The 26,767-nt window shown below is 43.5% G+C and overlaps 1 protein-coding gene across 1 annotated transcript; it reads right to left on the bottom strand.

Moving 5' to 3' along the window:
• Positions 1-566: 566 nt before the first annotated feature.
• Positions 567-26,767, bottom strand: wnt3a (wingless-type MMTV integration site family, member 3A). The gene is made up of 4 exons (XM_055866140.1): positions 26,326-26,767; positions 17,112-17,350; positions 6,064-6,329; positions 567-5,908 (listed from the first exon to the last, which is right to left on the bottom strand). The coding sequence occupies exons 1-4, from the start codon at positions 26,418-26,420 to the stop codon at positions 5,429-5,431; spliced, it is 1,080 nt and encodes a 359-aa protein (XP_055722115.1). The 5' UTR covers positions 26,421-26,767; the 3' UTR covers positions 567-5,428.

Below are 26,767 nucleotides of genomic sequence, written 5' to 3'. Positions count from 1 at the left end.
AAAGAAAAGTGTGACCTCACTTGGAGAAGGAATGGAGTTTACAGGACATATTTTATTTATATATATTATCCTCTCTGTTTTTAGAATTTAGAGCATAATTTCACTTCTACAATTGCTTTAGTTAACAGAATTTATCAGTCGATGCTAAAACAAGCCAGGTTGTTATATTCTTGTAATCTATTTACCTTTATCTATATTAAAGAAACATATGGATGGGTATATGGTTAGAACGACTTCATGATCTCTAGAACTAAACATGTTTGTGGTTGGTGAGAGGATGGTGACATGGAAGTTCCCCACATCATTCTGGAAGGATGTTTGTAGGTTGTACTATAGGTCTATATAGAAAAAATGCATTTAGCAGTGGAGGCTGCTGAGGGTAGGATGGCTCAGAATAATGGCTGGAACTTAGCGAATGAAATGGCATCAAACCATGTGTTTGATGTATTTGATACCATTCCAATCCTTCCACTCCAGCCATTACCACGACCTGTCCTCTCCAGTTAAGGTGCCGCCAACCTCCTGTGATTCAAAGTGACTCCATGTTTGTAGTTTTTTATGTTGTTTTATTATGTTATTCTAAAGTTAACATCTATCAATCTATTACAGACAGTATCCTGTGTACAGTCAGTGATAAAACAGACATTGAGGTAAAACTGTTACAGTGCTAAAAGCTAAAAATATATACTCTTACTTACTAATATATACAGTTATGGTAAAATAAATAATCATTACAAAAACATCAGACTTTAGAAATACATAAATGCAAATAACAAATTTGTACAAAACTTTGGATTTAAAGACCATAACAAAATGTTTTGAACGTCAGCAAATTGTCTACACAGACAGACAGACAAACAAACAAACAAAACATGAACTCAAATATAAATGCAGAAAAGCACAGCTTGTATTGAAAATGGTTGCTCAGTAGTTTATCATAGTCAAAAAGTAATCTCATGTGAAACATGATTGTGTCATTCTGGGGCTTTCATTTATACAGCACAGTGGCAGTCATTGTATGAGGAATGCATTTTAAATCTATGGATGTCTATGGAAGATGAACATGGTGAGAGATACACATGCCTGACAGGAAAATACATAGTTTACTATTTAATCAAGCATCAACCTTTCCTATTTCCCAAGAGCTTCTGGAACCAACAAAACTATTGCTGAAGTTCTTTGCTCCTTATGGAATTCATAACTCTTGATTCGAGGTTCAGTAGTCTTATTTTTGTTCTGCAAAGGGACAAATATTACGTTGTATTTGATCTCACATATAACATAGGTGTAATGATATGCAGTAAGTGATATAGGTTTCATATTTGTCCAAGCAATCAGTAGCTCATCTGAGCTGACGCTCTACATAACTTTTAGTCCACAGTTGATTTTCTTAGTCCACAGTCCACAACCGAAACACAGACTAGCAAACAATACTTATCAAAATATGTATATTTGATTAACATTCATGTACATGTCTATCCAGTCTATATGCAAAATGAATTAGTAGAAAACTTCACATTTTTGTTCAACCTACATCTAAACGCTGTCTTTCATAGAAAGAAGAATAACTAACATACAGTACATACATACATACACTATATATACAAAAGTATGTTCAAATTAGTGTATTTGGCTATTGCAGCCACACCCGTTGCCGACAGGTGTATAAAATCGAGCACACAGCCATGCAATCTCCATAGACAAACATTGGCAGTAGAATGGCCTTACTGAAGAGCTCAGTGACTTTGAATGTGGCACCGTCATAGGATGCAACCTTTCCAACAAGTCAGTTCGTCACATTTCTGCCCTGCTAGAGCTGCCCCGGTCAACTGTAAGAGCTGTTATTGTGAAATGGGAACATCTAGGAGCAACAACAGTTCAGCCAAGAAGTTGGAGGCCACAAGCTCACAGAACGGGACGTCCGAGTGCTGAAGCACGTAACGCCTAACAATCACCTCTCCTCGGTTGCAACACTCACTACCGAGTTCCAAACTGCCTCTGGAAGCAACGTTAGCACGAGAACTGTTCATCAGGGAGCTTCATGAAATGGGTTTCCATGGGTGAGCAGCCGCACACAAGCCTAAAATCACCATATGCAATTCCAAGCGTCGGCTGGAGTGGTGTAAAGCTCGGTGCCATTGGACTCTGGAGCAGTGAAAACGCGTTCTTTGAAGGAATGAATCCCGCTTCACCATCTGGCAGTCCGACTGTCGAATCCGGGTTTGGCGGATGCTAGGAGAACACTACCTGCCCAAATGCATAGTGCCAACTGTAAAGTTTGGTGGAGGAGGAATAATGGTCTGGGGCTGTTTTTCATGGTTTTGGCTACGCCACTTAGTTCCAGTGAAGGAGTCCACATTCTAGACGATTCTGTGTTTCCAACTTTGTGGCAACAGTTTAGGGAAGGCCATTTCCTGTTCCAGCATGACAATAAACCCCCGTACGATGCAGTTGTAAGGTCAAAAATGCATTTTCATTAAATATATATATATATTTTTGTTGTTGTAATTTTTACCCCCTTTTTTCTCCCCGATTTTGTGATTAGGATCTTGTCTCATCTCTGCAACTCCCCAACGGGATTGGGAGAGGTGGAGGTCAAGTCATGCGTCCTCTGAAACATGACCCACCAAGCCACGCTTCTTAGCACCCACTCGCTTAACTCGGAAGCCAGCTGCACTAATGTGTCAGAGGAAACACCATTCAACTGATGACCGCTGTCAGCCTACAGGTGCCCGGCCTGCCACAAGGAGTCGCTAGAGAACGATAAGCTGTAGCAAGTAAAGCCCCCTGGCCAAACCCGGGGGGCTAACCCGGACGACGCTGTGCCAATTGTGCGCCGTCCTATTGGACTCCTGGTCACGGCTGGTTGTGACACAACCTGGGATCGAACCCCAGGCTGTAGTGACACCACAACATTGTGATGCAGTGCCTTAGACCGCTGCACCACTCGGGAGGCCCCTATATATATTTTATTTTTATATACTTCAATGGGTCTTACACTTCAAAATCAAATAGCTAAATGATCCTTGGTATGACCTTAAAACAATTCCATATAGTTTAGTAGAACCCCATTCCCCCGGCTTAGACAGGGCTTAGACTGTTTAGTGCCAAAAATAAGGGGTTAAGTAAAAAAGAATAACAAATGTTTCCTGATATTTCTGATTTCTCTCAGATATAGGAGAGACACTTCAAAACAATCCTCCTTTTGATATTTTGGGGGGACTATCTGTTGTTCCATGTAGTGAATATGTTATTGGGCTAATAGCAGTAAGGTCAAAAATACATTTTCATCAAATATTTTTTTGATATATTTTTTGGATACTTCAAGGGGTCTTAAAATTCTAAATCAAATAGCTAAATGATCCTTGGTACGACCTTCTTAAAACAATGACATATATCCCCCGGCTTAGACAGGGCTTGGACTCTAAAGGGTTAATGCCCATGATTTTGTAATGAGATGTTTGACGAGCAGGTGTCCACATACTTTTGGTCATGTAGTGTACATACATGCATACATACATACATACATACATACATACATACATACATAAATACATACATACATACATGTATAATTAGCAGCATACAAAGGGGAAGTCTTGATAGTTTCAGTGATGCTGCAGTTTGTAAGGTTGGAGGAGAAAGAAAACAGATGTAGGATCTTAATTTGAACCATTTTGTGAATTATTATGTGGATTATAATTAATGGAAATTTTTGTAGTGGTTGATACATTTTTCGTATGGGAAAATCTAATTTCAAAGTGGAAATTACAAACTTCCGAAGCCTTTTTAAACCTTAAATACACTACAAGTTTTAAATGTCCTGTATTGCAGGAAGGTTCTCCTGAAACAGGGTGATCAAATTAAGATCCTACATCTATAAGCCAGGAATCAGAATCAGATACACAGGTTTTGGTCATCGTTTTACCGCAACTACAGCTGGGTTACCACTTGACATCAGATTGCTGTTCATAACATACTGTACAAAGTATACTCTGAGAAGCATTTCAGATTACAGTTAGCAATAGCTTACAGATAGAAAACAGTAAGATTGCATACATGCATTCATGGGCATAACGAAAACAGAATTATACTCGTGGACAAGTCTCTTTCACATACTTTCATTTTCAAACACTAAATAGCATGGGTTTGTCTGCACCGGGACACGTGGTGATACACATACCGTGTTCTGCTGAACGGTTACTAACACTGATAAAAACGAGTAGAACAAGCTTTATTCTCTTCAACTAGACACAAGTGCTGAACTTTCAAACTCAAGTTAGACACTCTGACCACCTCATCCTCCACCAGCAGAAAGTAATTTGTCTTTGGGCTGAATTTTGTTTTCATCATCTATCGTTCTATGGCCAACTCTTGGCAACTTTCTTCAAAGAGCTTGCAGTTGTAGCAGGGTTCCCGACGAGACATTGATAGAAGATTGTATAGGGATAAACATAAATTATTTTCAAACCGGTTTGATTTGGTTGATTTGTGCTCATGTGCTTTTTGAGATCAGAATAATCCTACTTCATACCACAGACTAAAAAAAGACAGAGGATTTGAGAATACATGAACACAGAAATGTAAAAACTACATTCACTTAGGTGCAAGTGCATTCTAATCCCAACATTAGCAACATGTTAACACTATATTTATCATAAAACAGTTGAAAAGTTAGTAACCACTTACATACTGCAAATGTTGAGTAGAATGTGTGCTTTTGAGTGCACCATGGTCATACAAAGTTGTGAACATAGCTCAGAAATGCTGTTCTTTTTTTGTAGATATATAAAACTCATAAGCAGAGCAGAGTGCCACTTAATATTTAGAAAAATAGATTGTATGGTGTCCTAAAGGTTTAGACAGTGCTATTCTACATGAAGGAGTCTACACAGAGTATACAGACTTTTCACCAACATGGTGCTTGTCAACAGTACAGTTTAAATAGCCATATACAACCTACAGTTTTCTTTTGTTGTGTCAGGAAGGAAACCAAGGCCTTGAAACACCTTTCTGGAAGTCACTGAAAGGCACTCTTTGGCTACTCTTAGTTCACTCTGTAATGGTCTCCTCTTTTTCCTCTATCGATGAGATGGTGTTCATCAACATCATCATCATCAATATAACCATGTTGATTTTCTGAATGGAGCCTCCATGTGTCCACCTCTGTATTCTAGAACTACCTCAGCATTCTAAGAGCGGCTGACACCACAGCATCACATGACAGGCCGCCATCTTGATTGCCTATTAGGTGACTGTACTGTAGCTGAATCCACAGACAAGTCAACTAATGCTTGATCAAAGTCCAATCAAAACCTCTCAAGTTCTCTGAGCCTGGCTCGTACGGTAGCTTCTTCTTTTATACGTTGAAGTATTTAAAAAAAAAACATTTGGTGAGGTGCAGAAAGAGTAGTTCCAGAGGCCCTATCTATTTGCAGGTGTGAACATCGTAGACTCGAACACACTCCTGGCAGCTGACGTAGCAGCACCAATGGAAGATACAGTGGCACTTCTCCTTCCGTTTCTCCGTCCGGGTGTTGTGTCCCCGGCCGCAGCACAGCAGGTCGCAGCCGTCGATGCCGTGTGATGTCAGGTTACAGGCACGGTCGCGCGTCCCGAAAGAGCCTGTCTCTGGGTTGGGCTCGCAGAAGTTGGGGGAGCTCTCGTAGTAGACCAGGTCTCGCTCCGTGGGCGGTTTGAAGAAGGTGAACTTGGGTCTCAAAGTCTCCACCCAGCCGCGGGACTCCTTGTGCTTCTCCACCACCATCTCTGATGCGCTGTCGTACTTGTCCTTCATGTAGTCTCCGATAACTCTGAAGTCAGGCTGGGACCACCAGCACGTCTTCACCTCACAGCTGCCTGACAAGCCGTGGCACTTACACTTCAGGAACATGTTGTCGTTCAGAGACTGAGGGAGAGACAGACGGAACAACACAGGGTTGTAATTAGTTTAACGAATGTCAAAGTAACACCATATTACTAAGTCTTAATAACACTTGGTGATCGTTATGAATGTTTAATCCATAAGGCTGATATTATCAGTGATTCAGAGAGACGTCTCACCGTTCGTCCCGCCTCGTTGTTTTGGCGGTTCATGGCGGAGCGCGCATCGGGCCGGTTCTCACGGGCGTCTGCAAACTCCCGGGACACCATGCTGCCGAAATCCACATCCTCGCTGCATCCGCCCCACTTCCAGCCCTCGCCAGGTGGGCCCTTGTGGCGTGTGTCACAACCACAGATGGTGGCTGAGCCCTCGGCGCAGGACCGCGTCACCGCGAACGCCACCCCCGCTGAGGCAATGGCATGAACGAATGCTGACTCCCGCGTGGCTGTAAAGAGAAGGAGAGGGAGAGGTAGATGTCAGATTGATATATTTATCGTAGAGGGATGGGTGCCTTTTTACAGATGTGAACAACCACATACGTTTTTAAAGTTCCAATGCAGACGTTTTTATTTCAATATCAGATCATTTCTGGGTAACAATTAAGTACCTTACTGTGATAAATCTAATTGCTTCTTAGCAAAGAGAAATTTCTCAAGCATGAATGAGGATAGTTGATATGGTTACAGGTCTATACATCTAAAACCATGGCAATGCAGAGAATGATCGATTGTTGTTACCAATACCTTTGCTGGAATGTACCCATAAATGTATCTCAACAAGCACATAGGAATGCAGGTCAGTGTTTGCAGAATGATGATGTTGACACCTGCTACTGTTCTGTCCTCTATAATCCTGTATAATACTGTAAATGTCACACATCAACCCTTCCAAAGAAAACATGTCATAGACATCTGGAATGAATGACTATGTTGACTGTGTGTGTACGTGCGTGTGTGTACGTGCGTGCGTGTGCATGTTTGTGTGTGGGAGAGAGGGAGAGATGGAGGGAGAGAGCAAGGGATAGAGGGAAGGAGGCCTCTGTCTATCTGGCATAGTTTACTGATGACTAATCAAGATCAGGAACTTCCAGATAGATGAGAGGAAGAGACAGGCCTGACAGGGCTATAATTAACAGACTCAATTAAGCTTTTGAAAGGTTAGGAAATGGCCTCACTATAAGACTCTAGGCTGAGACACAACAGGGAGAGATAAAGAGAGAAGAGACAGGGAGACGAGAGAGAGCGAGAGAGAGAGAGAGAGAGAGAGAGAGAGACAGAGAGAGACAGAGAGAGAGAGGGTTTCAGGGATGTGTCTTACATGTCAATTTTTCACAGAGGTCTTGTTGACGTTCCACTGTCCCGGCTTTTTACAGGATCCCTTATGACAGGGAGGATTCGTTGGATATATGTACTTAGGTCTTGTATGGTCTTGCACAATGACAACAACAGAGAGAGACAGATAGGGTGAGAGGGTATGAGAGTGGAGAGAGAGAGAGAGAGAGAGAGTGCAACAGGGAGGAGAGAAATAGGAAGACGGGGTAGGGAAAAAGAGAGAAAGAGTGAGAGAGTTGGACAAGGAGAGGAAAAGGGAGGGAGAAAGAGGGAGGGAGTCGGGAGAGAGAGAGAGCTCCTCCCAGGCTGCAGGTTTCAACCAGTTTGAGAAATAAGGGGCATTTAAAGCAATGATACAGCAGAGGTTTACTGGCATCCATCACACCCTCCCATAGCAGGACTGTACTCCCTTAGCAGGACTGTACTCCCTTAGCAGGACTGTACTCCCTTAGCAGGACTGTATTCCGTTAGCAGGACTGTACTCCCTTAGCAGGACTGTACTCCCTTAGCAGGACTGTACTCCCTTAGCAGGACTGTACTCCCTTAGCAGGACTGTATTCCGTTAGCAGGACTGTATTCCCTTAGCAGGACTGTACTCCCTTAGCAGGACTGTATTCTCTTAGCAGGACTGTACTCCCTTGGCAGGACTGTACCAAGCACTATTAGCAGGACTGTACTCCCTTAGCAGGACTGTACTCCCTTGGCAGGACTGTACTCCCTTAGCAGGACTGTACTCCCTTGGCAGGACTGTACTCCCTTAGCAGGACTGTACTCCCTTGGCAGGACTGTACCAAGCACTATTAGCAGGACTGTACTCCCTTAGCAGGACTGTACTCCCTTGGCAGGACTGTACTCCCTTAGCAGGACTGTACTCCCTTAGCAGGACTGTACTCCGTTAGCAGGACTGTACTCCCTTAGCAGGACTGTACTCCCTTAGCAGGACTGTACTCCCTTGGCAGGACTGTACTCCCTTGGCAGGACTGTACTCCCTTGGCAGGACTGTACCAAGCAGTATTAGCAGGACTGTACTCCCTTAGCAGGACTGTACTCCCTTGGCAGGACTGTACCAAGCAGTATTAGCAGGACTGTACTCCCTTAGCAGGACTGTACCAAGTTGAACCCCATCAGAAAATGCCTTCCTTCCTTTGAAACATACAGATAGAATTTGACTAATGTCAGCTCATTTCATTGTGACCCTGAAGCAGTCACTAGGTGGTGGTTGGTAGTCGGAGGTGTGAATGGTCTAAAGCTTGAGAGGGCGCCACTTCTGCTTCAATTTAAAACCACTGAGTCGTCCACTTTTATTATCAGGAAGCCAATAAACCGTGGGTCAAACCCTTACGGCTAACTGACAATGATTCTGCAGAGCAAATAAAGGGGAAGGGAGAAATGGAGGGATGATGAAAAATAAGATAATCTGGGAACAAGATGAGAAAAACATTGGTGGTGGTTTCCACTAGTTACCACAGACACAAAGTCAAAATGAGCTATATCGTAAATATTAATGAAAACAAAAAAAAGGTTAGCAGTGTGGTTAAGGTTAGGGTTAGGGTTAGGGTTAGCTTTAAAATCAAACTTTAAGAAGATACATTTAAGAAATAGGTGGGATTTATGACTGTGATAACTAGTGATGACTGTGGGTGGTGGCTGGGACAGACCAGGGCTTACCTGGGAAAATAATGTGTCGGGGGGTGCCTAGTCTAAGTGGACTGATTGTTTGTGACATTGCCCCCCCCCTACTTTGCCGGACCCTGGCATGGCAAGTGGTCCCTACGACCTGCTGGGGGGCTGAATCCCCTATTGTGTTGCCACTGTCACACTGCGTTAGCCCCACAATGGCCCCAGATATTTTATATGAAATCTGCCCTTGCCAGTGATTAGTGGGGACCAAGTTAAGTCATAGCAACAGAGAACTATGCGTTGTCCAGACCCCGCATGTCGGCAGACTGGGAAATCCCTATTCAAATGGTTTAATAAAACAATCTAAAGGGCGTGTGAATGGGGAAAAGCGCTTTCTCTCCCGGCTTAATCTCATGGTTGCGGAGATATTGTGCTCCGAGCAGCGCCCGGTGGGGAGCGAGGCTAAGGTCCCCCCATCAACTCCATTTACCACACCCCTTCTTTCTTTCTTAGCTAGAGTTAATGATATACTGGTGCACTAACCTCACCTCCCCCAGCATGGAGAAACATGCACTTTATGAAAAGCAGGGTCCTCTTAGCACATCCTAAATTGTAACACTTTCTCATCCTGAGGTCAGGGGTCGTAACCTGAATTGCGTGAATGGCCTTTTCCCTGTTTGGTTTAGTTTAGGCATTAAGTACCAAGAGAGAAACGCATACAGTGCATATAGAATATACCTAGATTATAGAAGCAGATGTACTGCCTTTATGTATATCTTCCATGTATTTTTCATCTAAGACATTGATCAGGAATATTGTGGATATATCAGTCCCTAAAGCAAGTACAAACATCCTGATTTCCCAAGCCTTGTGGCTATGGTTGTCCAGTTGCACATTATTCTCAATAGTATTGCAGTACAATGAAGTCAAACTACGAAGCTGTGAGACCACATGAACAAAACTACTGTAGCTGAACTATAATTCACTATCGGGACACTAATGCGACAGACTATTGATCAAACTCATTGTAAGCGCACGTGTCCCTATCATACCCACTTTTACATAATGGAGACCTATTGTATCAGAGACACTTCCATTTCCTTTTTACCAATTTAATCCACTGGGGTGACTAACAGTGCATGTTTATACCTGTGAAACAGAGCTTTTGTGTCTGTGTTCATGTGACTGTCTGTCCAGTCCACTCTCGTTGGCATTCCCTGTTCTAAGCATTTATATGACTCACACTAGGCTAGGGTTTGGCTGCAGCCCTGCTGCAATGTCCTATACTCCTCCTACTCTGCCAAGTGTGCCGAGCGAGCTCCCCAAAGCACACCCTGTCAGAGTCCCACACACACACACACACACACACATTTGTTTTACTATCCTTGTGGAGATCAAACAATTGATAACCATTCAAAATACTATTTTCCATAACCCGTAACGATTAACTTAGCCTAACCTTTACCCCAAATACCTAACCCTAATCCTAACTCCTAACCCTAACACCTAACCCTAATTGTAACCCTAATCCTAATTGTAACCCTAACGCTAAACCTAACTCCTAAGCCTAAAATAGCCTTTTTCCTTGTGGGGACTGGCAAAATGTCCCCACTTGTCAAAATGTTCCTTGATTTACTATCCTTGTGAGGACTTTTCACACACTGAGAACACCTGCACAGTCTGCCTTCTCTTTCATCACAGGCAGATTCCAGCGGTGCATGTTTTGACACTGGTTAATGTAAATTAAATTGTGCTGACGCAGACATAGCCTGGAGGTATGCTAGGAACTGTGAGAGGGGCAGGGCAGGAGAGAGAGAGACAGAGACAGAGACAGAGAGAGAGAGAGAGAGAGCGAGAGACAGAGACAGTGAGAGCGAGCGAGAGAGAGAGAGACAGAGACAGAGAAAGAGTGAGCGAGAGAGAGAGAGAGCATAAGAGCATATAGATAGAGATATTTATGCTTACTTATTTTAACTTGTGTGCTTTAACCATTTGTACATTGTTACAACACTGTATATATTTAATATGACACTCGTAATGTCTTTATTGTTTTGAAACTTCTGTATGTGTAATGTTTACTGTTAATTCGTTTTGTTTGTTTCACTTTTGTGTATTGTCTACCTCATTTGCTTTGGCAATGTTAACACATGTTTCCCATGCCAATAAAGCCCCTTGAATTGAATTGAATTGAATTGATAGAGACAGAGACAGAGAGAGCGAGAGCGAGACAGAGAGAGACAGAGAGCGCACGAGAGTGAGCAAGAGAGAGAGAGAGAGAGAGCGAGAGAGAGAGACAGAGACAGAGAGAGAGAAATAGCGAGTGAGAGAAAAAGAGAGAGAGCATAAGAGATAGAGACAGAGAGAAAGAGAGAGCGAGAGACAGAGAGAGAGAGCACGAGAGTGAGCAAGAGAGAGAGCGAGAGCGAGAGACAGAGACAGAGACAGAGAGAAAGAGAGAGCGAGACAGAGAGAGAAGGCGAGAGACAGAGACAGAGAGAGACAGAGACAGAGAGAGACAGAAACAGAGACAGAGAGAGAGAGAGAGACAGAGAGAGAGAGACAGAGAGAGAGAGAGAGAGAGAGAGAGAGAGAGAGAGAGAGAGAGAGAGAGAGAGAGAGAGAGAGAGAGAGAGAGAGAGAGAGAGAGAGAGAGAGAGAGATATCAGGAGGATCACTGGCTTCCCATATTCTCTGTCATGCTTATCGGATATGGACGGTTCCACATGTATTTAAGTAAACAAATCATGGGAAAACCTTGTAGATGCAAAAACTTTATAGATGTAAATACTACGTAGAAAGCTTGCATAACACAACATCTGCATGATACTGTTTGCTTGATGTGTACTGAATAAAAAGAGAGATAGTGTGAGTGAGAGGGGTATGATCAGTACAACAGGTTGTTGCCAGAACCTGCAACAAAATGTTTCAAAATCCGAACATGTTTTCCATTTAATGTTTCAAGGCATTCTATAACCTGTGTGCATATTTAAATAACTTTATCCTCTGTCAAGTCCATTATATATCACACATATTTGCCTTCATTCATCCTTTTCCTACCTAGTGATGGCGTATACAGTAGGTTAGGTATCTGAAGGAACAAACTTGAGCCCTGATCTTTACTCATCTTCGCTTGTTAGATGTTCATGGAGACGTCTGCCAATGAGCTGGTTAGGACAAGGTATTGGCAATAGTAGGCTAACTACTGTAACAGATAGGTGCAAAGCTTTTGAGGCCTACTGTTCCTTTCAACTTTTCTCCTGAGGAGGCCTGAGGAGGAAACAAACACACATCCATCTGCACAGCTAACAAACAGAACAGATACTGGCCGTGCCGGGGGACAATGGCCCAGAATCCACAGACAAATACAAGCATCAATCAAAGCAAATGAAATGAGAAACTTCTCCCCTATCAAAAGGCTCTGAACCCCCGCCAGTCACTCTCCCCGGACCCTGACAAAGACCCTTAATCCAACCACTTTGACCTCTCACGTTATTAAGGGCTTCACTGACCTTAATCCAATCAAAATGATTTACAAAGCCCCCCCCAGCCCAAAGCCCAAGAGTAGCCTGGCCCGGCCGCCTGCCTCCCCGCCTCCCCTTTCCACCCAGTGGCCCTGCAATTTAGACAAGGAGGGAGAGAAGCCATGGGGAGATGTGGAGGTATTTACACCACAATGGGGCCAGGGACTGTGAACCCCTATCATTACCCACCTACTTGAGCTCAAGCCTTCTCTATCAATGGAACAACTGGCTCAAGAGTTTATTAAAAGCAATTGCCCCAACTAACCCCACATCCCACATTTTTTTTTGCAACGTAAGCTTAACTTTCTGAACATTCGAGACGTGTAGTCCACTTGTCATTCTAATCTCCTTTGCTTTAGCGTAGCCTCTTCTGTAGCCTGTCAACTATGTGTCTGTCTATCCCTGTTCTCTCCTCTCTGCACAGACCATACAAACGCTTCACACCGCGTGGCCGCGCCCACCCTAACCTGGTGGTCCCAGCCCGCACGACCCACGTGGAGTTCCAGGTCTCCGGTAGCCTCTGGAACTGCCGATCCGCGGCCAACAAGGCAGAGCTCATCTCAGCCTATGCGTCCCTCCAGTCCCTCGACTTCTTGGCACTGACGGAAACATGGCTCACCACAGATAACACTGCTACTCCTACTGCTCTCTCTTCGTCTGCCCACGTGTTCTCGCACACCCCGAGAGCTTCTGGTCAGCGGGGTGGTGGCACCGGGATCCTCATCTCTCCCAAGTGGTCATTCTCTCTTTCTCCCCTTACCCATCTGTCTATCGCCTCCTTTGAATTCCATGCTGTCACAGTTACCAGCCCTTTCAAGCTTAACATCCTTATCATTTATCGCCCTCCAGGTTCCCTTGGAGAGTTCATCAATGAGCTTGATGCCTTGATAAGCACCTTTCCTGAGGACGGCTCACCTCTCACAGTTCTGGGTGACTTTAACCTCCCCATGTCTACCTTTGACTCATTCCTCTCTGCCTCCTTCTTTCCACTCCTCTCCTCTTTTGACCTCACCCTCTCACCTTCCCCCCCTACTCACAAGGCAGGCAATACGCTTGACCTCATCTTTACTAGATGCTGTTCTTCCACTAACCTCATTGCAACTCCCCTCCAAGTCTCCGACCACTACCTTGTATCCTTTTCCCTCTCGCTCTCATCCAACACTTCCCACACTGCCCCTACCCGGATGGTATCGCGCCGTCCCAACCTTCGCTCTCTCTCCCCCGCTACTCTCTCCTCTTCCATCCTATCATCTCTTCCCTCTGCCCAAACCTTCTCCAACCTATCTCCTGATTCTGCCTCCTCAACCCTCCTCTCCTCCCTTTCTGCATCCTTTGACTCTCTATGTCCCCTATCCTCCAGGCCGGCTCGGTCCTCCCCTCCCGCTCCGTGGCTCGACGACTCATTGCGAGCTCACAGAACAGGGCTCCGGGCAGCCGAGCGGAAATGGAGGAAAACTCGCCTCCCTGCGGACCTGGCATCCTTTCACTCCCTCCTCTCTACATTTTCCTCTTCTGTCTCTGCTGCTAAAGCCACTTTCTACCACTCTAAATTCCAAGCATCTGCCTCTAACCCTAGGAAGCTCTTTGCCACCTTCTCCTCCCTCCTGAATCCTCCTCCCCCTCCCCCCTCCTCCTCCCTCTCTGCAGACGACTTCGTCAACCATTTTGAAAAGAAGGTCGACGACATCCGATCCTCGTTTGCTAAGTCAAACGACACCGCTGGTTCTGCTCACACTGCCCTACCCTGTGCTTTGACCTCTTTCTCCCCTCTCTCTCCAGATGAAATTTCGCGTCTTGTGACGGCCGGCCGCCCAACAACCTGCCCGCTTGACCCTATCCCCTCCTCTCTTCTCCAGACCATTTCCGGAGACCTTCTCCCTTACCTCACCTCGCTCATCAACTCATCCTTGACCGCTGGCTACGTCCCTTCCGTCTTCAAGAGAGCGAGAGTTGCACCCCTTCTGAAAAAACCTACACTCGATCCCTCCGATGTCAACAACTACAGACCAGTATCCCTTCTTTCTTTTCTCTCCAAAACTCTTGAGCGTGCCGTCCTTGGCCAGCTCTCCTGCTATCTCTCTCAGAATGACCTTCTTGATCCAAATCAGTCAGGTTTCAAGACTAGTCATTCAACTGAGACTGCTCTTCTCTGTATCACGGAGGCACTCCGCACTGCTAAAGCTAACTCTCTCTCCTCTGCTCTCATCCTTCTAGACCTATCGGCTGCCTTCGATACTGTGAACCATCAGATCCTCCTCTCCACCCTCTCCGAGTTTCGCATCTCCGGCGCGGCCCACGCTTGGATTGCGTCCTACCTGACAGGTCGCTCCTACCAGGTGGCGTGGCGAGAATCTGTCTCCTCACCACGCGCTCTCACCACTGGTGTCCCCCAGGGCTCTGTTCTAGGCCCTCTCCTATTCTCGCTATACACCAAGTCACTTGGCTCTGTCATAACCTCACATGGTCTCTCCTATCATTGCTATGCAGACGACACACAATTAATCTTCTCCTTTCCCCCTTCTGATGACCAGGTGGCGAATCGCATCTCTGCATGCCTGGCAGACATATCAGTGTGGATGACGGATCACCACCTCAAGCTGAACCTCGGCAAGACGGAGCTGCTCTTCCTCCCGGGGAAGGACTGCCCGTTCCATGATCTCGCCATCACGGTTGACAACTCCATTGTGTCCTCCTCCCAGAGCGCTAAGAACCTTGGCGTGATCCTGGACAACACCCTGTCGTTCTCAACTAACATCAAGGCGGTGGCCCGTTCCTGTAGGTTCATGCTCTACAACATCCGCAGAGTACGACCCTGCCTCACACAGGAAGCGGCGCAGGTCCTAATCCAGGCACTTGTCATCTCCCGTCTGGATTACTGCAACTCGCTGTTGGCTGGGCTCCCTGCCTGTGCCATTAAACCCCTACAACTCATCCAGAACGCCGCAGCCCGTCTGGTGTTCAACCTTCCCAAGTTCTCTCACGTCACCCCGCTCCTCCGCTCTCTCCACTGGCTTCCAGTTGAAGCTCGCATCCGCTACAAGACCATGGTGCTTGCCTATGGAGCTGTGAGGGGAACGGCACCTCAGTACCTTCAGGCTCTGATCAGGCCCTACACCCAAACAAGGGCACTGCGTTCATCCACCTCTGGCCGGCTCGCCTCCCTACCACTGAGGAAGTACAGTTCCCGCTCAGCCCAGTCAAAACTGTTCGCTGCTCTGGCACCCCAATGGTGGAACAAACTCCCTCACGACGCCAGGACAGCGGAGTCAATCACCACCTTCCGGAGACACCTGAAACCCCACCTCTTCAAGGAATACCTAGGATAGGATAAAGCAATCCTTCTGCCCCCCCCCCCCCCCTTAAAAGATTTAGATGCACTATTGTAAAGTGGCTGTTCCACTGGATGTCATAAGGTGAATGCACCAATTTGTAAGTCGCTCTGGATAAGAGCGTCTGCTAAATGACTTAAATGTAAATGTAAATGTAAATCCCACTATAGTAAACATCAGTCTTTTCCAGACCCAGTTGACAGATTTAGACCCCCTCCCTCTTTTTCCTCCTTCCCTCTCTCCATCACCCCTCCATGCTCCTCTCACCTCATCTCTCTATCCCTGACTACTGGCAACAATCCTGGGGTCACGGTGCAAACATGTGGAGACACAAAAAAACACTAGCTTCATGATATAACAGCTGAATGATACAGCTACAATTTTTTTTTGTAACATATGGGTTATTCATTGGTTAACTTCATATCAAATAGAATTTTGAATTTAACGTAAGTTATCTGTCTTTATCCTTATTTTACACTCCTCACATTGAAGGGGGGGGGGGGGGGTGGCTTAAAGGGGATTCCCTTCTAGAGAAAATCCCAACAAAAGACAACGTTCTCCACCCAAAGTGTATACACACATCATTTCATCTGTTTACACTGCTCATAGCTGAAGGACTCTCTCAAGTCTATTTGAACAAGGATTTTAAGTGCATATGATACACACACACACACACACACACACACACACACACACACACACACACACACACACACACACACACACACACACACACACACACACACACACACACACACACACACACACACACACACACACACACACACTGACTGAGGCAGAATGGAGTAAAAACTTTTGTTGCTTGTTTAACTACATGATTACAACAACTAACAACATAATGCTCTTAAACTCTCTGAATATCAACACAGGTGGTAGCCTTGAGTAAAGTGAGTGATAGAGGTTCAGTTGAGACAAGGTTAGCTATCGTTTGTCATTTGACATGCCAAGCATAACCATCATTGACAGACAAGGAAATGATTATAGTACACTAGTATTCTTCCAAGAACATGGGAACAGGTAGCTATGGGGAAAACACTCACTTCAGGTATTCAAGTCATGCAGTTCATGCAATTTGGTTGCCACCTGTGCTGTACAGCACAAAGAAAGTTATTTCCAATGTAGCCAAGTCCCTCAACAATTCAACTGGTTTTAGACATGATTCTCACAGTTAAGTGTTATTAAATGTAGATTGTAGGCCTGTCACCCACAGCCTTATGGTTCTGGAGATGAGTAGCCCACTCAGTAGGAAAAATACCATTGGGCAAGGCTGCACTGTTTTATTACAGTGCCTTTTCCTCTCAAGATATGTTGTTACATTTGTCCAGCCCTGGTCCAAAGAAAGCTAGCTTGCACTGTTTCATGAGTGTAACCTGCGTTGTCTTTTAGGGGTATTACGGTATGTTACCTTTGTCAAGCACTGGTCCAAAGATGGCCTTGTCGTTGATGGTGGTACAGTTCCAGCGGCGGCCCCTGAATTGGTGCTGGCACTCCTGGATGCCGATCTTCACCCCCTCGGCCACACTGGGCATGATCTCCACGTAGTTTCGGCAGAATCGCAGCTGTTTGGGCACCAGGCCAGGGATGGAGCCACACAGGACGGGCTGGGAGCCCAGGGACGAGTACTGGTGGCCCACCGCTAGGGACCTGCATGGGGGAGACAGGAGGCTGGTTAGTGCCATGATATACTGAGTGTGTGTTTCTCTCGCTATCTCTGTTTGTGGGTGTATGTAGTGTGTATGTGCAGTGTGTGTGCGTGTGCGTTTGCACGTGCGTGTGTATCCAGCATGGTCTCATAGACTAGATGTAACATACAAAATGTAAACCCATGGATGGGTGGGCGTATAATGCGAAAATCTAGCATCTAGTTCGAATCTCATCATGGACAACTTTAGTATTTTAGCTAATTAGCAACTTTTCAACTACTTACTACTTTTTAGCGATTTTGCAACTACTTAGCATGTTAGCTAACCCTAACCGTAACACTTTTAGCTAATCCTTCCCATAACCCTCACTTTAACTCTTTAACCTTATTCCTAAGCTTAACCCTAACCTTAACTCTAACCCCTAGCCAAGCTAACGTTAGCCAGCTAGCCACCTACCTAGAATTCGTTACATATAATACGTTTGGCAAATTCGTAACATATTGTATGTTTCGCAAATTTGTAACATATAATACGAATTGTATTTCGTAACATATCATACGAGATGGTTGATAAACATCCATAAATTAATACATACCATATGAAACGAAACATATAATACTAAATGGAGTGTTACGGAGTTAACGTACAGAATAATATGAAATGCTCTGAGACCAGGTTGGTGTATATGATGCTACCATTAAGCATCCATGCCTTATCCCTGCATCTATCCCCTCTGTAACCACCTGGCCTTTGTGTGGATTTAAAACAGTCTCAATTCTATACTCCAGAGGTAACAAAGCAGGGCCACGGGGAAAGATGAAAGTCCCCAGTGAACCCCAAGTGGTTCATAGACCTCTAGGTTGAGAACTTTGAAACGGCACCTTGTTATTACAGAAAACCACAACCTTTTTTTACCCTTGGCTTAGGGTAATGAGAGTGCAAATGTACACTGGGACTTCAGAGGTATGTATTAATTATATATCCATCCGTCCTCATTGTCCCCTCCCTTTGAGGATGGGGATTCTGGGTTGCAACAAGTGCAAACTTGATTGTTCTCTGATTATATCTTTCTTGCTGTGTTTTTGTGTGTGTCTCAATTGAGGTATTTACATCGCTCATAACTATTGAACCGTGACAACTAGTCCACTGCTGTGTCATCTCGTGTTATGTCATCCTAGTACTTTTGTAGAAGACTTTTCAAGCAGCATGCTGTAATTGTTTGATCTAAAGAAGGCAGTAAGGCACCAGTCAATCTGGCTCCAGTCAGTTTATATTTCCACTGTTTTGTACAGTGGCCATGAAATTAGATTAATTTATGGCTGCTATATTCTAACAGCAGCATATAAACGTTATTGTCCCCAAGGCGGGCATTGTTTAGGACACAGTTCCATTATCCATACCACAATATGGCTGCTTAGTTGATATCCTACTGTACCCATGTATTATTACAGTATATTAAGAACATATACTCAGACCACTCTCATGACACTTCCACATGAAGCTTGTTACATACAGTATGTTTCCTTCACTCCTCACTCACTGTTTCTCTGCTCTGCTCCTCTCATCCCATCACTAGCCACCATGTTCCATTTATTTTCATTCATCCTCTTCCACCGTACTAGAGTGGGTGAGTTGGGGTTAATTCCATTTCAATTACTATCCATACTTGTCAGCTCAGGTAGATACAGCTCATAGATGTGCTGGGTTTGGACAAACCTCATTCTATGAATGGGATTGTTATATCAATCAATTCACCATGAATATAAACATATTATGTAACGGCCATAACATAACATTTGATTTAATAGCTGACTTCCTATTGTCATTGGCAAAGTAACTACCGCATAGTAGCAACAAGTGCCTTCTTGGCACTCCATTCAACAGCTCCTTCTGCAGTAACATCAGTCCACACTAAGGCTGCTATTGATGACAGTAATCTGGTGATCCAAGTCTGAGTGATCTGGCCATAATGACAGAGGCTGACAGTGCAGTGTTTGTTTGCATAGCGACCTGCTCCAACCTCCAACAGTAGAACAAGGGAATTTTACACTTATCCAAAATAACTTGAGGTGGACAAAAAGATCAAGTAGATAGAAGCGATGTCCACCCACTGTTTTGCTTCTCCAACAGTAGCCCTAGAGTGAGAGCAGGTGGAAGCAGGCAGGTCTTGTGCAGCTCAATTAGCTCACTAACTGTTGACCTGTGCAACAATGTTTAAGAAGTAATCACTCTGTGATCACAAGAACAAGATAACAGCACAGAGACAAAGTTCCACCCCCAGGCACTTCTAAATTACAGCCTAATTTTTTTTTTTTTTTTTTTTTACCGTATTATCCTACACTGAGAGGTCCTGGTCGTCCCTGAGAAACACACTGACCTTGTCTACCATACATATGCATCGCAAATCAACAGTCACAAAGATAATATATTGTTTGCTCTAAACAAATGAAGCTCAACTGAATACATATAGTCCCATGCGTCTGCTTTCACCTCTTGTCTTTCGCCTACATACCTCAATGGGTTACCTAACAGGTCTAGCCATTTAGTACTTTCCAAAGTATATCCCTGATCAAATGGCGGACCAATGTGTCATGCTCACTTCAAAGGGTTTCTCATATTATTTTCTTTGACTCTTAGACATGACTAGACCTCTGGTTAATCATATATGAGAAATACAAAAAGAAAGACAAGGAGAAATAGGTTTTAAAGGTGTCTGTGAGGAAATCACATCCTCATGGCCTGCATTTTGTCTGTGATAAATATGAATGAAAGCAAGCGCATCAGTAAACGAGGAAACTCCTATTACAAAATGACCTCTCTTTGGCCCCTTGTCAATTCGCATCCTGAGGTGCTGAGCAGAGCATAGCATAGCACACCTCGTACAATAGAAACCTGAGTCCACATCACAATGCACCTCAGACACTTGCCCCTAATACACATAACGTGTAGAGTAGAAATGGGAAGACTGAACCATGCCAAGTCGAACCAGCAACACAAGTACAACTCCCTCTGCAAGTGTGAGCAGATAGGATCTTGTCTGGGGGAAGACAGAAGGGGGAAGAAGAGAAAACAAATGGCACAGCTCTTAATTTGACCTGTAGACGTTCTGTTCTGCCAGGAAGAACTCATGAATGTTTCTGTGGGTGTTGAGTGAGGTCAGCAGGTGTAAGAAAACAAACAAAGGTAGGATTCCAAACGGTTTGACTAGCTAGCTACACTGACACTCTGCTACTGTATGTGGTTTTTATTTCACCGTTGTGCTGCACTTATTGTTGTATTGCTTTATGCAGTTCCCCAAACCTGTTGATTGTGGTTATATACACTACCGGTCAAAAGTTTTAGAACACCTACTCATTCAAGGGTTTTTCTTTATTTTTTACTATTTTCTACATTGTAGAATAATAGTTAAGACATCAACACCACAAAATAACACATATGGAATCATGTAGTAACCAAAAAAGTGTTAAACAAATCAAAATCTATTTTATATTTGAGATTCTTCAAATAGCCACCATTTGCCTTGATGACAGATTTGCACACTCTTGGTATTCTCTCAACCAGCTTCACCTGGAATGCTTTTCCAACAGTCTTGAAGGAGTTCCCACATATGCTGAGCACTTGTTGGCTGCTTTTCCTTCACTCTGCAGTACGACTCATCCCAAACCATCTCAATTTGTTTGAGGTCTGGGGATTGTAGAAGCCAGGTCACCTGATGCAGCACTCCTTCACTCGCCTTCTTGGTAAAATAGCCCTTACACAGCCTGGAGGTGTGTAGGGTTATTGTCCTGTTGAAAAACAAATGATAGTCCCACTAAGCCCAAACCAGATGGGATGGCGTATCACTGCAGAATGCTGTGGTAGCCATGCTGGTTGTGTGCCTTGAATTCTAAATAAATTACTGACAGTGTCACCAGCAAAGCACCCCCACACCATCACATCTCCTCCTCCATGCTTCACGGTGTGAACCACACATGTGGAGATCATCTGTTCATCTACTCTGTGCCTCACAGTCATAAAGACACGGCGGTTAGAATCAAAAATCTAAAACTTGGACTCAGACCAAAGGACTGATTTCCACTGGTCTAATGTCCATTTCTTGCGTTTTTTGGCCTAAGCAAGTCTCTTCTTATTAATGGTGTCCTTTAGTAGTGGTTTCTTTGCAGCATTTCGACCATGAAGGCCTGATTCATGCAGTCTCCTCTGAACAGTGGATGTTGAGATGTGTCTGTTACTTGATCTCGGTGAAGCATTTATTTTGGCTGCAATTTCTGAGGCTGGTAACTCTAATGAACTTATCCTCTGCAGCAGAGGTAACTCTGGGTCTTCCTTTCCTGACTGACCTTCATGTCTTAAAGTAATGATGGACTGTCGTTTCTCTTTGCTTATCTCAAATATGAAATATATTCTGATTTGTTGATTTTTTTTTGGTTACTTCATGATTCCATATGTGTTATTTCATAGTTTTGATGTCTTCACTATTATTCTACAATGTAGAAAATAGTAAAAAATTAAGAAAAACCCTTGAGTAGGTGTTGTGAATATTTTGACCGGTAGTGTACATTTTTAGGTGTGACCTGTTCATTCACATTTATGCGAAACTCATGTTTGACCATGTATGAGCTGGCTAAACCTAGTAGTGTATGGGAGTGTACGCTGTAGAATATATGATTTGATCAATACAAGCCAGACAGACAGAGAGATAGACAGAACCTGCCTGGACACATAGTCATAAGTCTCAAGACGTCCCATACAGGCTGAGTGATTCAGGTCACCTCTACGCCTGTAAGGAAGCAGGAGGAGAAGAAGCGGCAATGCTTCAACAGAATATGATTCATGGATTTGTTACAGAGGTAGACTATAAAGGACATGGTGTTATTGAGTGCTAAAAAATACATATTTTACATGCTGTAGAACTTCTTTCAGATATATGGAATTTGTGGTCTAAGGTTGAATGCAAACTGTTTGTATTTATTAGTGAATGGTTCCTCCTTGTAATTCATAGATCTAAAGTGAACATACAAAAGGAATTTTTATTTCCTCATAGGTAAATAATGCATCATGTGTCTGATATCGCATTCCTTACCACTTGCCACTGAGCAGAATCTTTTTTTTTTTCCTGTTGGTGATACACAAACTCAAACAAAATCAAGACCATTGAGGATTCATATAAACCAGACCTGTATCATCTCTATAAACAGTAGCTGCATGTTAGAATCAGAAATACACACAAGAGAGAAAATAATAGATATCATGTTAGATTCTAGTCTCAGTCAGTATAGATCTGTCCTCCTCTCACTGAAGTGTATCCAGACTAGGTTTAATGCATATTTCAGCAAGCCCAAGCAGGGTACCGTAGAATTACCACTTTACTCTTGCAGGCCCCGGGGCTTTGGAGCCGACTTTGACATCAAGAGAGCATGTTTGGGAAAAGGAATGTGCGGCAAGCTTTCACCTCCAGGTATTTATCTTTTAAGGTGGTGTGGGGTGGGTGTGTGGCGGGTGCAGTCAGGCTGAGCCACGACAGGTCAGGGAGTTAGACAGACATGAACCTGTCTTGGTTTAGATCCACATCCTCCACCATGATCCGCCTGCCACTGTACAGTATACACTCTTAGAGTAAAGGGTTCCAAAAGGGTTCTTTGGCTGTCCCCATAGGAGGTAGAACCCTTTTGGTTCCATGTAGAACCCTCTGTGTAAAGGGTTCTACATTGAACCCAAAAAGGGTTCTTCAAAGGGTTCTCCTATGGTGACAGCCAAAGAACCCTTTTAGGTTCTAGATAGCACCCTTTTTTCTAAGAGTGTAGTTAAAGGTGAAATACCTCTGGTGGCAATTCCAATTCCAAGAGGTATTCAGGCACCAGCTTCCACCAACATACCTCCACAAAGCTACTTTTCATCATAATATTATCTGTCATTTATTGGATGGTTGACAGGATATTTGCTTAAGTAAAGTCACGTTTGGTGAGAGGATCTAAAAAATGCCTATTGTTCAACAGCATGGTGTTAAAATTGGATTGAATTGTAGAACCATGAAACACAAGTTTCTATTTTAGCTTCTTATCTCACTCTTTAGTGAGGTATCTAGTTTCCATGAAGCCAGAATCAATCAAAACTCGATATTACGTAAAGTATGCAGAGTTCAATGGTGACTTCACTTCAGCTCCTTATAGCCTGGTGCTGCCTGAGCTTTGTTTGTATTGGCAGGGGTGATACAATAAACCCAGAGAGACCTCATTGTGTCTTTGGACACGCTCGCCTCTGTTTTGCTTCCGTCGTTGCACTCTTGCCCAGACTGAATCAGTGCTCTGACCCACCCGCCAATAGCAAATCATAAACACACAAGTTGATGACAGAGGCTGGTTACTGTGACCAAATGGAAGCCTGCCTGCCATCTTCTTTGTCAGTCATCATGACTGGATCTGGTGTTTTGATACAATCTTGGCCCCACAAAAAAGAAACAAAAAAGACAGCTCCTTTATGATCCAAAAAGAGAGGGTGAATGATTGTGTACTGTGGGCTGTACCTCAAGAACATACTGTTTTGCATTGACATAAGTTATAACTCTGTCACTTTGATTCTGGAACCCATCTGGAGGAACTTGGGGACCAACCCTCTGTCAGCATTGTAGTCGATCAGTGTTTCCAAAACCTCTCATTGAGTAGCCCTAGCCACTCCCACTTAATTGAGCTACGGTATTCTACTAGGCCACCTTATTTCAACATATCAAGGGCTTGATGATTAGCACTAGTTGAATCGGGTACTAGTACTGGTATAGACCAAATAGGGGAACGGCTAGCGGGGGTACTGAATGAGAGGTTTGGGAACCACAGAAGTAGACCATAGCCTTTAGGTTTCTCCCCTCAGAATGAACCCATCCTGATCCTGGCCAGTCTCTCAGCCCTGGGTCTCAGAGCAGGAGTGCTGATTTAGGACTAGAGCCCACCACTGTTTATGCTGGATATCTGTCCAGCTGAGCGTGTAATTAGATTAATAGGAAACCTATTAGCTGAATTAAGTGCAGGGACACAGCATCTTTAATATTTCATGGGAAAACATTGATTTGAGGAAGAATGCAGTGTGTGATTGGTGAAATGTAAATCTGTTGGGAATTTCTTGGGGCTGAGGATCCCTGATCTAGGTCTGTGTCTATACTGTAGCATCCCCTATCCTCCGGCTATAATGCCTCTGGGTTGCAGCATCTGACAAATGTCTCCCCTCTCAAGGGAAGAGGAGTTAGTTGTTCAACAAGAGGGTTCCACTAGCCTTTCTATGAAATCCATCCTAAAGATGAATAAATGGAATTCACATTCATCCAATTTTCTATCCTTTTTCAACCCACTGTCACTAATTCATTCATCTCCAATTGCACTCTTCTATCATTGTTTCTTTCTCAGTTTGATCAGCTGATCAACCAGTTCACCCAGTGTTGTTGGCTCAAATCCCACTCTTTTCTTGCATCTATTTTTGTTGTTGTTTTTTCAACAGAGATCAATTAATGATCAATTGAAGCTCCTCGAATGACCTAAGGCAGTCCTACTTACATTATAAATGTCACCTTCAATCAAGATACTTTTATAGCATGCAATAAGCCTACTCAATAATGCAGAAAACAGTAAATATTTTGTGATGAGATGACACCAGACATCTCTTACCTTTAAAATAAGACATTCGGTCAATTATGAATTATTTTCAATCAAAATGCAATTCCAGTTTGAAAACCTTACATCCTCATTTCATTGGTCTGTGAATGGACCATTGGGTTTAATTCCTTTTTCAACTGACCCCCAACTCAAGGCCTAAAGCGATCACCTCATTCTCCTTAGGCCTTTAACACATGCGAAAAATGATTTGAATGTTTGGGAAATGATCAACACCAGTCCTTTAAGAAGACTAATAAATAACACTAATAAAATAACAATTGCATATGGGTACCACAAAACAACATATGTTAGGCTGTAGTTTATGAAGCATCATTGAAAGCACATTTCAATGATGAAGCCATGATAATCAGTATCTGAGGCTATACAAATAATTGTAGTATAGGGTTACACCACTCCATTGGATGACAAAACTGATAGGCCAATTTCAATTAAATCTTGAGCTTTGGGAAATAATCAATATTCTCAATCGTGAAATTCGTGTATTCAATAAAATCTATATTACACATATCGAATAAAACATTGAGATTATTAGGTCATTTAAATGTTGTGTTTAAACTTTGATTAAAAAAATAACCCGAAGGAAAGTAAGCTGCACGTGTTTTGTTGACTGATGATTCCACATTATTTGTATGATTTATTATTATTATTATTGTTGTTGAATATTAGTATCATGAAACTAATAACCTTTCCGTTTCGCACCACCCCTCTCATAAACGCATGTAATATTCAACAACAATAATAATAATATGAATAAATAATAATAATAATTTGAAATCATCGTTCAACAAAACACGTTCAGCTTACTTTCCTTCGCGTTATTATTTTAATCAATATCTATCATCAGCGATCTCTTATCAAGTAGAATGCAGCATGGCCTCTTTTTAGGATAGTCAAAGCAAACTGAAACTAGTTAACACAAAAATCTCTTTGAATTTTATTTTGCATAACCAGTCTGGGTAAGTAGGCTATTCTTGTTTCCGCACTGCATGCGTTTTTAAATCAATAGCTTCAGTGACTCACGTGCTGTTATACAATTTCACTTGACGAGCTCTATAACCCATCTCCACGATTCTGTCTCTGCTGGTTAACGTCGATATACACTGTCCGTTGACAGGGTCAATTAGACCGGTATGATAGCCTAGGATACAACTTAATTGCCGGGGCGCCCAGCATCGGAAACCACATGCTGATATTATTATTTCAAACAAACGAACTGAAAGCAACAATAAACGAAAAAGTATATTGATGAAATAATAGGTCGCTATCACTTTTCAGAACATGTTGCAGTTAAAAGTAGAGTGAAGATTAAACTTACCACCAGATAGGATAACTTGGTATGGCATGCGTAAACCCACAAAGAAACAGGAAACATCCAAGGTATATCATCCTTAAAAAACTTTCGCAAAACATCTTCACCACATACACGCGCGTTCATACGCGCGCACTCCGTTTTTCAATTAGAAAAAAACCCGAAACAATCTGTGCTGCTGACCAATATTTCTCACCTTGCCCTAAAAATAATGATAGGCTAGAGAAACAATCTTTTGCGACTAGTCATGGCAGAAGGGAGCCAAATATAAAAAGTTAAAAGCAGCTTGCTTTTAGGACCCAATCAGCAGGTATTGCCAAAGGGGAAATTCTGGTCATACTGTTCCCTTGCGAACGCGCTGTCCCTGAGTCAGTCAGGCTGAAAGCAAACACAAGAATGAGCTAATTTTAAGAAGATAGTGTTTTAGTGCTCATTGAGACATGGTCGC

This window comes from Salvelinus fontinalis, chromosome 17 (genome assembly GCF_029448725.1).
Source record: "Salvelinus fontinalis isolate EN_2023a chromosome 17, ASM2944872v1, whole genome shotgun sequence".
Classification (NCBI taxonomy): Eukaryota; Metazoa; Chordata; class Actinopteri; order Salmoniformes; family Salmonidae; genus Salvelinus; species Salvelinus fontinalis.
The sequence above is the reverse complement of the archived record's forward strand: the minus strand, read 5'-3'. Positions and strand labels throughout refer to the sequence as shown.